At 41.1% G+C, this 14,489-nt stretch overlaps 1 protein-coding gene across 1 annotated transcript in view; it reads right to left on the bottom strand.

Annotated features, from left to right (window-relative positions):
• st3gal3a (ST3 beta-galactoside alpha-2,3-sialyltransferase 3a) overlaps positions 1 to 14,489 on the bottom strand; it is a 34,790-nt gene that overhangs the window by 18,306 nt on the left and 1,995 nt on the right. Inside the window, exons 2-5 of the mRNA XM_083970701.1 lie at positions 13,086 to 13,128; positions 12,875 to 12,967; positions 3,376 to 3,470; positions 605 to 668 (exon numbers count right to left, since the gene is read on the bottom strand). Of these exons, the coding sequence (XP_083826827.1) occupies positions 605 to 668; positions 3,376 to 3,470; positions 12,875 to 12,967; positions 13,086 to 13,128 (295 nt within the window). The remainder of the gene's footprint in view (positions 1 to 604; positions 669 to 3,375; positions 3,471 to 12,874; positions 12,968 to 13,085; positions 13,129 to 14,489) is intronic.

Genomic DNA, 14,489 nt, shown 5'->3' with positions numbered 1-14,489 from the left:
GTTAGACTTTGGTTAACGTCATGATTACAACGTGTAATGTATACTCGGTACAACATGTGCACTGCTTAATTCTGGGTGGAAAAACAAACACATTCCTAATTGACTTAGCTGGCTGATGAAAGAGGGTCAGTGCACCGTTTCTGTGCAACTGATCAGGTCCATATAAAGACAAAAACTCCAGACAATACAGTTACATCAATAACTGATCTGGAGTCCAGACTGTAATGAGTCTCAGGGTGGATAGGCTCAGTTAACACTTACAAAGCCAATCTATGTTTACAATATGCCACATAGCCTTGTAGACTACATTTGTAAAAAGATCAGGTATGATGACCATTTATAATGATCATGAAACTTGTTGAAAGGGTTAGGGCACAAACCACTGTGCTAGTTTCTGTTTCATGTTTTACCACAACACACAAAGCACACAGACACAGACTTGAAAGGTTAAAAACTAAATCTGGTGCCTGTAGGATCTGATTAAAACCATAGAAAAACTAATTTGTTACTGAGATTCCACCTTTTTTTCAGATTGTTGAGCTCAGATGAACTACATTATTTTGTAAAGAGACAAGACTATTTCTGAACTGTAGAAGATACCTACCTGTCAAGCTCCTCTCCAAGGCCGTAGCTCTTAGTAGCTGCGAGAAGAATATCTATGATCTTCTCTGTAGATAAAAAAAAAAAAGGAGGAAGAAAGAAGAAACAACAGGTAAGATGAAGATGAAAAGAAAAAAGAAATTTTTCCTCCTTATTGCACATGGTTATGGCCTCATCTCTGGCACATCCTCACTGTGACCAGTGAGGCCAGTCTGAGAGCCACAGGCTGGGTGAGCTCAGTCCTCATCATGTTACAATGTTACACAGCTACTACAGATAGGTAGCACTGTGGGGGCCTTTACACACTTCACTAGCTGTTCTGAGTGATGAACAATTGGAAAATCTGAGGAAAAAGCATTTTTAAACAACAAACGAAAGTGATAAAACTCTTGTTGTCATCAAGTTTGACTAATTACTGTGACGTTGCATTTTGTACAAGAGTGTTAAAGGTCATAGCTACAACTTTTTCATCAAAAGGATGCATTTAAAAAAAAATAATGCATCCACAGAATGTCTAGAGGGGTGCAGAATAAAAGTATTATTTTTACTGAATTAAAAAAAAATAGTATATAAATAATTGTTTTAATAAATTTTGGCGGGTCCGAAATATGTAAATATTTACATCTGGTTACGTTGGCAACGTCGGCATGGAATGATCTCTGTGGCAACAGCATTAGAACTTTAGCTACTGCTGTAACTGGCAACCAGTAAAACGGAAGGTTGGAGAGAGCAGGCAGTGTGAGTTCTACACCTACAGAAGGAATTAAACTTGTAGCTATCACCTTTAAAGTCACACACACACTTAGCTGGTGTAACTAGGCCTACTTAAAGGTCCAGTGTGTAATATTTGTCAAGGTTTATTGGCAAAATCTGAATATAGCACCAATTAATATATTTGTATAAGTGTATAATCGCTATAAAATAAAATCTGTTTGGTTTTCACAGCCTTATAATTCTTCTTTTCATATCCACGTTTTTCTGAACGTCAAAAACGTAAGCCGGTTTTGCTCTTCTGGTGGAATTTTATGTTTATGTTTCCCTAGTCTTGCTCGCCAGACCCTCCTCCAGAGAAGAAGGAGAGGTTGGCTGGTCCGCCTGTGATTCTGCGATCAGAGAAAAAAACACTCCGGCCGTTTGGAATTCTTTCAACCAGTCACAATCGTTGTGATCGGCGCCGTAGCAACTGTGTGCTTACAAAATATTCCCGGTTGGAAACTGGATTTCGGTCCACGGTGTAACGACGGTCGGCAACCATTGACGGATATTTATTCTTTTGTTTGGTTTAACGGCGGTTGGCAAGCGCTGACGGATATGTCTTCTTCTGTTCAGTTCAAGACACGGATACCGTTTGCCGCAACTATGACAACGACTGAAAACCATGGAAACGTAAACGTACAATTCCACCGGAAATGCAAAACCGGCTTCCGGTTTTGACCATAGATGATGTTCGGAAACTTGTGGATATAGCCTACATAAGGGTCTTGCTTAGAGAGTGTCGCCATCTTGTGCGCCATAAGGAATGGAAAATCCAGCCAACCAGAGAGCATGTTTCAAGAGTTTCGCGTTCATAAATAATAGATAAATAATAGAATCAGAATGCTAGATGTCACTGTTTTCCTCTCATTTTACACACTGGACCTGAAAGCTAAAGCAGATTTCTTTGATGTGACCTGCTCAAGAAGAAGTGGTGAGTCCCAGACTACTGCATGCTTCACCCTGAAGGGGCACAAGTCATGTGCACCGACAGTGTGGCCACAGTTAACACATACTGTAGAGCCGCCACACAAACTTTTACTGTGCACTCACACCAAAAGCTTCATGAGCGTCATAAGCAGCTGGTGTAGGTACCAAATGTGTCCGGGCTGCCAGATTTGTCCGGGGCTGCGATTTGCGATGACGTGGCACATCGTGATTGGTCATGGTGGCGTAATGCATTGCGTTTACGTGGATGGATGCTACAATGGATGTTAGCAAAGTTAGTCACTTCGCCCCATAGTACATATTGGACTCATTTGTCACAAGACACATCTCTTCTGAACAGTTTGACATGAAAATGGCATTTTTCAGACAGACAATTCAGGAGAAAATTAACTTTGTTCAAGACCTGTCTCTGGCTCAACAACACACTCTCTCGAGATTTGGTACAGATCTCCTAGGCAACGTCAAACAAACGTTCGTGAACGTCCGTGCTAATTACAGTATTTTTATAATTTTCGTCACACTGTTAGCTGTGTAAAGGTTTAATGTTATCATAAGAAAATATAAATAGCTCACTTTCGTCTACCTACAACTTTTATAAATCCTCACAACCAATCACGATGTGCCACGTCATCGCAAGTCGCGGCCCCGTACAAATCTGGCAGCCCGGACACATTTGGTACCTACACCGGCAGCTGGCAATGAAGGGCGTCTGGCACATCGGCAGCAACGAGCTAACACCCGCTAGCTTGCCGCTAACTCCTGCTAGCGGTGGCGGCTAGCATCCGCCGCTAGCACCCGCTTCCCAGCTCACCACAACGGCCCTCCTGCTCATTATAATGTTCATTTGAGCAGGAGAGGAGGGGCCCATTTTGAATGTTTTGTTTACAAACTGCAACATATAAACCTCCAGACTCTACCTTTAAAAAAAAATTTTCACTGAAATACAAATACAGAGAATACTGAGACCTCAATAGTGGAATGGAGTTTTCCAGCAAATGCATAGAAAGATCTCAAACGTGGTGCCTCTTACAATGAGATGATCTATATTCCAAAAATAAGAGTGTGTAAACATACCTTGTGATTTTACACCGAATGGTGGGGAATAATCGCCTATCTTGGAGAACCGTTTGTAATTTGGATCGAGGAACATTTGCGCCACTTTGGTGAATCTGTCGATATAAAAGAAAGCAGGTTACAACAAGGAAGAATGAAGAGGTGGAATTCATCAACACAGTGTTTGTCTGGGACCCACACAGCCCTGATGTTAACAGTGGAGATGTACTGATTAATGGCAGAATGCTCAAGAGGATTTAGAGTATCATGTTTTCAGCTAATCTACAGTCTGTCTGAGTTCAGCTCCAACAAAACAAACCCAAAACAAGTGTGAGACAAAGGACAAAGTGCTGTTTCTCACACTAGAGTTACACTTGAAAACAAATGTCTTTACCACATGACACGGACACACGTCCATGACCTCCTCGTCTTGTGCGTGTTTTAAAGGCATATTTTCCGATGTTGACAGACAGTGGTTGTGAATCATCTCTAACAGACGGTTTTAACAGCCCAGGTTTTCCAAGAATCTGAACAGAAACAGGATTCTCTCGCACTAATCCCTGCTTCACAAGTATGAAAACATTACATCTAAGATGAATCAGCCACAGCTTGGGCTGGTGGAAAACGCAGCCGCAGCAGCTTGTTCTGGTTTTCATGTAGACCAGGGAAAGACAATTGCACTTCTATTTCTGATGTGACCAAATTAGTCCAGCCCATTCCAAACTGGATTGTTGAGGCTGGTACTAATATTTAAATGGAGCATGTATTATAATAGCATCTTAATGTTACTAGCAAAATCACTCATTGCTCACTGTATAGTGGACACCAAATCAGGCGGTATGCACCGTGAAATTTGCCCTGTTTAAAACCTATTATAGTCCACTGCATACTGCCCACTTGTGGTGCAGCTACAGTAAGCCTAAGTTCAACAAACTACAATGATGCACTTAGAATTTTGCTGAAATTCCCTAGGCCAGTGAAGGTTGGGAGCCACTGCCCTAGGTGGACGAATGCCAGCCAGTTGTTTGTTACGTAGTGGTGTTCCCACCTTAGATGCTCTTCTTAGAAATCTTATGTACAATTTTATGGCACGGCTGAAGGACTCCAAAAATGAAATTATTGTGGCTCTAGCCATGCCTATAGAGACCAGTACCATGTACCTCTCCTGTTTTTGGAGGCACTGGAGTAGGTGTCCTGTTTTGTGCGTCTGTCTCTTGTAGTGTATTTTATATGGACCGATTTGAGTCTGAAATAAAGACTGATTGATATACTGAGTAAGGAGTAGTGAATGAGTGAGTGGTTTCGGACATAGCCGAGGTCTGGGAGAAGTGAGAAGTTGTGGGGAGGACTCATACCTCACTGAGACCAAATGACTAGGACTCATAGGGAAGCTGCTATTTTTATAAACCTTACACAATGCTGATCTATCGAAAAGACGCCGACTCTGCAATGATGTCACTGCTGCACGACTTGGAAACAGAGAAAGTGCAACTGACAGTGCTGACAGGCAGGACCTCTCTCAGTCGTCCAGAAGTTGATCTACTCATGAATGTGTCTGTAGAGCCCACAAGCTTTTCTTTAGATGTTCAACAGGCACAGGTACAGAGAAATAATTTCGGAACATGCGCTTCAACTGGGAGCAGCAAAGTCTGGTAGCTCTGAGTTTTTACTCAACCTCAACCTTTTATTTTTGTTGTGTTTCTGTCGTATTTTGTCAACTACTGGTGGATACTTCTGTGGGTAGAGGAGATTCTTCAGAGACGAGCTTCTTTTATTGAAAATGGAGCAAGTCTGGAAGATGCCACCCTGTTCAAAGAGGTGCTTCTGTGGTTGCTGTGCTGCTGGTCTGAAGATGAAAGCTTTGAGGTGGTAATGTAGGTCCTTTCTGCCATCAGTCATCCTGGGAAATATCAACTCAGACTCTGTCCAACAAGAGTGATGAAGAGCTGGAGATATTGGTGAAGCGGTGGTGGACGGCTCCTCTGTCTTTGCTGCAGAACGGAGAACTCTTGTACCTTCAGCCATCAGGCTTTTTGATTCTTCTGCAAATGGTGATGAGGTGACTGACAAATGGATTTCCCTTTGGGGATTAATAAAGTAAATCGTATTTGTATTCGTATAAAGCAGCTTCAGCAGGTGAATGGTGCCACAGGTGGAACGCACCATCAACACACAAGGTGTATTTGATGCTGCCTGTACGTTTGTAGTGCCGTTGTTGCCCCAAACTGCCCATAGATGGGCAGTAGAGAGTGTCCCAGGGCAACAAGTGTCTTTGGCACCTTATTTAAAGGTGAGAATGATATGGACCCACTTCAAGCAGATGTCCATTAACAGTGATAATGCAGGACATGAGGTATGTGAATAATACAAGATGATTTACTCTACACTAACACCACAGTGGATTGATAAGAAATGTGTGCTGAAGTCTGCAGACAAATCAAACCTGCGGTTTTGTGTACCCTGTGGGCTTGTTGCTTTAACAGTATTAGAACTGTTATGCTCTATTTAATTCATTTAATCCTCACATCTGTCTCCACTTTGAGGAAATAGGCCTTGATGAATGTGGACATAGCTGAGTTGCTTAAGCACAACTGAACATGTATGTATTGGATGTATGTACGTGTGTGCATTTTCTTGTCGAGATCAGTGGTTGACTAACACTATGTCACTGAGTGTTCTCAGATTCCCACCTCTAATGTGCAAGTTTGTACTCTGACATAAAATATAAAAGCAAAAATATGGCAATAGACGGCACCTTTAAAGAGGGAATGCAACGTAGAAGAGATTTTCTGTTTTAGACAGGACCAGCCACATGTTTAAAGACTTTCTACAAATTCAATACAGAAAAATCAACAGCTTATGAAAAACAGTTGTTAATAAAATTTGACCTTGCCTTAAGTACTGATATAATTAAAAAAAAAATAATAATAATAATAATGTAAGTAAACCCAAACAGGAATTTTCTGTGGAAGATTCGAGATCCTAAGGGAAACTGATTCTCTAACCGAGTCATTCCCGGCAGCTCTGGCAGCTTCCTTCTTTTCATGTTTAATATCACATAATGAACTTAAATGTGCTCTGACTTGGCAACACAGAGCAGCTGCTAATCAGTGAAAGCTGGACAGTCTACAAAATCCCTGAAGGCAAACCCTCCTGAAAACACTTAGGACGGTCGGTGGGTCCCGCCGCGAAGCCAGTCGGTTAAATTCCCGTAAATCAAAGAGGAAGAGGAAGGAACTAATTATATCTGATCAATGTTTGAAAAAGTGGCCGCTTAGTATCAATAATTAAATTGGTAATGTTGTTTGTTACATTTTTTCCCCCAAGAAATACTTCTTAAACTTCTTTTATAACAAATTTAGTGCAGTGTCATTTCAGCTGGGACTCTGACTGAATGCTGCAGCACCATGTACTGATGGACCAGACCCAGTGTTTACCTGCTGCTCCCATTCAGGTCCTCTGATAGATGATCACCACCGCTTAAATATCACTCACTCATTAATATCAACAGAGTAGACGGACTACTGAGTGAGCATGACAACACCAGGCTGGGTTATCTTGGAAAATGATTGGACTCGTTGATGAAATCCTGAAATCCTGCTTTACTGTAAAATCCATGGGATTGGCATTTGTTTTACAGAGTTTCCAGTGGATGCGCCTGAATGTGGTGACGTAGGGACGAGGACCAATAGATCCATGGCGAGGGCGGGGACTGCTAACTCCATCGGCTGACAAAAAGTTAGCCAAAACGACCGGATCACTTACTTCTGCTTTAAGTTAATTAAAAAGTTTCTGTTCCCCCTGATATAACGTCGACTCGCTACCATTACTGACAATAAAATTTGCCGTTACTCAGCGTTGTTACCGTACTTGACTCACTGGAGCGGCTTTCAGCCAAGCAGGCCGTCTCTCAGCGATAGGAGCTTTTAAGTTGTTTTTCTTTGGTGACGGTGGGTGAGGGGGAAGGGAGGGTGAGACGACCGCATGAGAGACCGTCCACACGGATACGGGTTCAAGTGAATCCACAGCAGAACGGGTCCCACGGTGGGACAATTTCAAAATGCCGCCCTAGCGTTTTCATGTAGACACCCAAAACAGATCGTTTGTGAATCAGTGATCTTATAAAGTATCATATCTATAATACTGAATTTGATAGGTGTCTGTTGCATTGCCCCACACAACAGTGCAGTGTAGATAAGTGTACACTGTTAATAATAATGGTTTATTCTATTAGTGTCAATTTCATTCATTTAACATATTCAGTGTTGACTTTCATTACATACAGTTTAATTTAATAGTTCAATGGAGGGAGTCCAAGTAATTTGACATGAGCAATAGTTACTTTTCCTGGCAATCAGTTACTTTTATAATGTAGTAACTCAGTTACCAACTCAGTTACTTTTTGGGGAAAGTAACAAGTAACTATAACTAATTACTTTTTAAAAGTAACATGCTCAACACTGATGTGTACAGTCCTAACCACGTTAGTCTCACTTGACAGAAGGATTTAGTGGTTTAGTGAAATGGCAGTGGTGCACAGTGAGAAATGAACACTGCTGCTGGGGTTTGTGCACCAGCTTGATTTCAAGGTTGCTTTCAAATTAAATGACAATCTGATCATGACTCAAGAGTATGTGATACAAGTGAGCCTATAAAATAAAGAGAATGGTCAAGTTGTCTTTGAATGTCTATAGACATTTAAGGTATTGCCAGAAAAGTCCTTAGCATCTCAGCTACTAGATTAATTAAATTGTCAATTAAAGATCAATGATGATGCATTTACACAAAAACAAGACAAAGTCATTCTGTAACTTTTCTTCCCACAGGCCATCACTCTGATTAACACTTACATCTGTCATACAAACATTGTCAACAACTATCTGACACCATATCAACCACTTCCTCTACTACAGACTATATCTTAATCTAAAATGCATAATTTTGTATCATGACATTGCACTCCTTGCACTACCTCATTGTTTATTTGCACTACTGTGTAGCCATTGCCCAGTTCTAATCCAATAGTTGTAGTATTGTATTATTGCTCAGTTGTCAAATCTGACTCTGATTTCACTTGCACACAGAAAGTTGTCATCATCCTGCTCCTTTCCATGCATGGATGTGTGAATTATAATCTATCCTAATTTTGTCAATAATGTATAAAATTGAAAATGTCCATGCATGGGACAAACAAAAATGAAATGAATGCTTGCTTCGCTATGTTTTCATAGCTGGACCTCTGCCTGCAGCTGCAGCTTCTCACTCTGCTGGATGTTTTCACCAAGGCTTCATTTGCTTGACACAAGTCAGTAAATTAACTCATTCAAAACACAGACTACTTTTTATTATGTATTTTTTTTTGCCATCCTGACTCAACCAGAGAGCTCCATCAGTGACTGGCTTCTTCCTCCCTGCAGCTGTCAGACTCCACAACAAGAGCTGCACAAAACATAACTGGAATGTGGATATATTTAAAATGTATTTATTTTTCTTCTAAATCACACTCTATTACAAATACTGTTTCTTTCTTTTTTCTTTTTTAACTGTTACTGCTTTTTTCTATTTCTTATCTGTGCTATACATTTCTTTGTTGTTGTCTGCTGCTGCAGCCCTGTACATTTCCCCACTGTGGGACGAATGTTATCTTATATTTTAATTTAAAAGAATAAGAAGTCAGTCACACAACTGTTGGCCACCCTAAATAAAAACTGTTATCATGTAAATGCTACATTTGCAATTCAAACAATACGTAAATGTCACTCTGCCCTGCATCCGTGTGTGTGGGTACGTACTGAAACTGCTGTAAAAAGCAGCTTACAGCTGCTAATTTGGATGTAAAAAGTTGTAGTTTTGGGCCAATTCATTCTGACAGAGCGTACATACAAGCTTATTTTACTTTCCTTCATTCAGAAAGAGCAGATGCAAAAAGAGACTTGGTAAAGAAGGTTCATGTAGAAAAGGTGAAGCATAAAGAATCTGGATATTTCTGTTGGCGCTCCAGGACTTTATGAATGACTGGTGCAGCTGCAGCAGAGACAGCACATTAAACGGGTCAAGGTCGCGGCTTTCTCCCGAGGAAATCTCACTTGTGTTATTTTACCAGGTTACAATCTGGACTCTGAACACACTTCATTAAGGATTCTATCCGAGGGCCGCGGCGGGTTGGAGGGTTGCGTGCCTCCGCTGCTCGGAGAATAAGTGGGAAAGTGAATCGGCCCGAGGTTTTCTCACGCACTGGGACGACGACAGAGCAGAAGAGGACCAAAATAGATCGGCGCAACCCACTGGCCCATTCGGACCGTTGCATCTTCGGGGCTCATTTTATAGATGGTGCTAAAAACATAAGCAGGTGCAGGGCTTTCACAGCGTGGTCGTCAATAATGCAGAGGCAGAAATGGGATCTTTCCTCTATCGTGCCACTCTGTGCTCAGAGAGCTTTCCATAAAGCTGAGTGAGACTGAGAATACTCAGGCCAGCTGTGTGGAATACAGTAGGTGAATCAGACAGTTCTTTAGATCACAGGCACAGGGTCGCTCTATGGCTGGCACCAGGCAAGGTGGACAGCTGCCTCCAAGACAAGACACAGCTAAACACACCTGGAGGATGAGAGTTCTCTCTTTTTTCTTTTTTTTTTAATATTATACATGCACATACACAAAACATACCCTCTCATGCGTAGGCTACATACACTGATTAATACTACAATACTCACAAGAATAATGAATGATGTTAAAATGAATAATAACAGTAATTTTTTTACTATTTTATTATGTATAGTTTATATTCTTATTCTTTATATTCTTATACTATATGTTGTTATCATCACTGTGTGTCTGTGTAATGCTCCTGCTGCACTGTAATTTCCCAGATTGGGATCAATAAAGTATATCTATATCTATATATCTATAATGACCTGATGCACTGGTTTGGGCCGGATTTGGGCCGCAAATATATACAAATGAGTTGGATCAGGTTGGGTTTCTTCTTCTTCTTCTTTTTTTATTTTTATACCAGCGTTAATTTTGTCAACTAAAACTTTAACGAAAACTTTTCGTTGACAACCGTTTATTCTGTGACTAATTTGTAACGAGAGCCTAAATTTAACAACAAAAACTAAAACGAAATCTCTGTTCATTATGAACTGAGTGACGAAAAAGCTGACGCTGACTGGCCAGACAATCTGGATTACAACCATCCTCAATGCCTTTTTTAACCAATTCATTATCTTAACTCAAATTCAAACTCTCAGTCAGGTTATTGTTTTGTCAGAGTTATTTAGTCAGTTATTGTACTATTCAAATTGTTCCATGTAAGTGTGTGTGCTGTCTAGTGTGAATGTGAATTATTGTATTGTCACCATGTCATTTGTTTGGGCCCCAGGAAGAATAGCTGATGCTCAGCCAGCTTGAGACAAACACACAAGCTGGCTGAGCAGTCAGTATGTTTAACTCCAGCTACAGACTGCCCCTTTAAACTGCAACACACTATTCAACCCAGGCCAAACACAACAAACAAATACCACTGTCAACAATACAGCAACAGGACAGGACAGAGGTGACTGTTCCAACACTGCAACAGGACTTTTTTTAATGGGATGGCACAGGTGTAAAAAGTCCATCCCTGTGTCACTGTCTACTGAATGAATGAATATAAACACTAGACTAGTTTCATATTCTATAAAAAAAATATATATACAGAAATAACAAAAGTTATGTAGTTGTGGCTTTAAAAATCCATGTGTGTGTCAGTGAGAATGGGATATAGAAGCGTTTTAAGGGCTGATAAGACATCTCTGCATCCAGCAGAGATACTATCACCTGATGAAAACTAGCTCAGTTGTAAAATAACAGCTCTGCTGTGGGTCCTGTTAACCCCTTGTGTCCATAGAAATCCAGCTTAAGCAAGTTAGCTGAGAGAAATGTGACCAGGCTCTAGAACAGGGGTCAGAGATCCCGGTAAAAGGAAAATGCGACTTGGTGGAAACAGGTTTTGCAAATACTCCACATAAAAAAATAAAAAAATCTCTGAGAAATAACACTACACTTTAACAATGGAGACACCAGGCAGTTGTTTTTTAGTTTTCAGTGCAGACAGTTGAGTATTATTTATTCAAATAGTTTGTTGTTGTTGTTTAGTGGATGCTCTCTCTATCTCTCATGGTGCATTTTCTTCTCCCAATAATCGCAAAACAATAACGAATGGAAACGCATTTTATTTTTGCACATTTTCACAAAATTCGGTTAAAGAATGTCGATACATTTGGATGGACTGTTATTTTGGGGGGCTTTCTGTGCATGTGTTTTGAAAGGACAGCTGGAGAGAGACTGAGAGGGGGGATTGACACGCAAGCAAAGGGGCCGCCCGTTGGAATCGAACCTAGGGTCGCTGCAGCGGGCGTGCTACGACGCTCGCGGCTCATCGTATTTAATCAGAGATTCAATCGAGCGTTTTAGTGACGGTGAGCGGCTTGACGCTGCGTCATTAACGCCACCGCTAACGTGTCCTTCTTTGTTTACGATCTCCTCTCCTTCAGCCTCACAGTCTCCCTACATTATGTTGTGTTGCCAATCAATGCTGCAACCCAACTACACAGATGATAAATGATTGGCTGATTGTCCATGTCTTTGAACTGTTGGGACCTGTTTTATTCTGATATAATAGATTTTTTTCTAGATGCACTGTAGTCTCCGTTTCAGTATTTTCCTCCCAGTGCAATTTGTTTTACATAGGCCAAGTTTCTGAAAAGCAGTGTTTTGAAATGGGATCCAGGTCCCTGCTGTGAATAACGGGAAAATACCTTCAAAATATGATTGAATGTGGCCTATAGGCTATGGATAGATTAAAATCCCAGGTATGTTGTTTTTGTATTTTGTGTCATATTTTAACATTGTGTTATTGTAGTGGCACACTCATTGACAAGAAAATTTCAAACTGGCACTCCATGTCACAAAGGGTTCCTACACATTTTAAATTTCAAAATTCCCTACTTTTTCCAGACTTCTCGATAAAAAAGAAACAAATAATTTGTGACATTTAAGTAATTAGATGTGGATCGTGTAAATAAATTATGCAATTAATCATTTATTTTCATTATTGTGAATTTGTATGCCATTAAGTCTCCAAATAATTTCCAGGAGATTGCAGCTAATAGCTCATACAAAATAATTAACCCAAATAACTTCAGATAAGCCCAAACCCAGGTTAAGTATTAAGATAAATATATTTCCATACAATAGTTTCCATTTTCCATACTTTTCCAGACCTGGGAATGTATCAAATCAAATTCCATAGTTGTCCAATTTCCATATTAGTGTAGGAACCCTGAGAACATGAGCACTGCCATGTTAACAGCATGGGTCACACTGATCACAGTGTGCAACCACAACAATTTACACACAGTGCAATGACTTTGTTGAGTTACATTTCCACACTCGTTGGCGATAAAGATTATCATCTGACATTTGTGTTTGAAGTTAAGATGTGGGTGTAGAAACACATGGTGTGCTGTGTGTTCTCTTACTTTGGATAAATGGCGGTCATCTTGGCAGCTGCAAAGTCAGGCCTACACGCACCGTCACTGAGATTGCCGTACTTGTAGACCAGCTCCAGAGGCCTGTAGACAAGAAGGAGAGGAGTGTCAGCTCTGATACCGTGTCTAAATAAATAAGGCTCAGTTCCTGGACTCTGACTGGGAAATGGAGCTTGTATGAAACAGTGAAATGTATACTCACAGGCTCCCATCCAGCTTCAACAGGAACCCCTGTTTGTCGTACACTAGAAAAAACAAAAGGTGTAAAGTATGAATATAAACAAAATGCGTTACATTAGTTTATTTTATTGCACTAAAGGTATTTGGTAACAAAAAAACACACATTTCTTTACCGACACATTTCTAAGTCCTGTCTCTGAAATCATTCTGTTCAGTGCCCGTGCAGGAGGCCAGTGTGTTCATGTAATGTGGTGTAATCTGAGGTTACAAGGGTTGAATTGCAGGCCAACCACACCCACACCTTAACTTAGGTGTAAATGCCATTTGCCAAAGGAGGGGCACATTTTATTTACAGCATTGATCATTATTATTATTTGTCATAATTTCATTAGTGGCCAGTCTTAAGAGTGTGGGCTTCTATTGAGACTATGACAATCACTTTTTGTTTTCATACATAAACCAGAAGAGCTGAAAGCGTCCTCCCTGACCAGCCAGGCAGCTCAAAGAGGAGTCCAGTTTCCAATAGGTTCCTACTCTGCATTTTCTACTGTAATGCAAACTGGCTGACTATGTTTTAATTGGACACCTTGTGAGAGATGAGATAATCAGGAAATGAACCACTGGACATCATCATCAACATCATCAGATGAAGCCTGCTGCCACGGCCTGACTGTTTCACAGGCGGTGTAAAGATGGAGAGAACAGAGTCTGAGTAGAGAGACTGGCTCCCTCCTCTGGGGATGTGGATGTACTGCAGCTACAACATCTGCTTCCTTTAACAGACAGTCAGTGTCAGTTAGTCAGTTTCAGTCAGTCAGTGTCAGTCAGTGTCAGTCGGTGTCAGTCGGTCAGTGTCAGTTGGTCAGTGTCAGTCGGTCAGCATCAGTCGAAGTCAGTTGGTCAGTCAATCAGTGTCAGTCAGTCAGCCAGTGTCAGTCGGTCAGCGTCAGTGTAAATCTGGAGACACACAACACGATGTTGTTTCTGATTTAGAGACTGTGAGTTGACACTAAGCCACCGGCCTCAGCAGACGACTGTATGTTATCAGTTAAAGACTGAGGATCACACATGTATTCACTGCACCAGACGACGGATCACAGACGACACCATTTGTCAAACTGAACACACCAAACCCTCACGAAAACCCTCGAGTAAACAAACGTGGACGACACCCGGCTGACTGCTGCTGTCTGCTCAGCTGTCTCCTGTGAGAAATGCGGGTATAGGTCAAGTTGTGGAGCAGTCAACATGTTTGGATATTTCTGATATTTCCTGTATCCCACCTCCTCTTGTTCATTGGCTGTTGGTGTAACCAGTACGCACTACCCGACTGCGTCCAGAATCGGCTCAAAAACTTCAAACATGTTTGAATTGCTGCGACTGAAGTCTGGAGGGGTCAGTCCGCCTCACACACCAAATGATTTCT

The sequence above is a fragment of the Trachurus trachurus genome (assembly GCF_905171665.1).
Source record: "Trachurus trachurus genome assembly, chromosome: 4".
In the NCBI taxonomy this organism is placed as follows: Eukaryota; Metazoa; Chordata; class Actinopteri; order Carangiformes; family Carangidae; genus Trachurus; species Trachurus trachurus.
The sequence above is the reverse complement of the archived record's forward strand: the minus strand, read 5'-3'. Positions and strand labels throughout refer to the sequence as shown.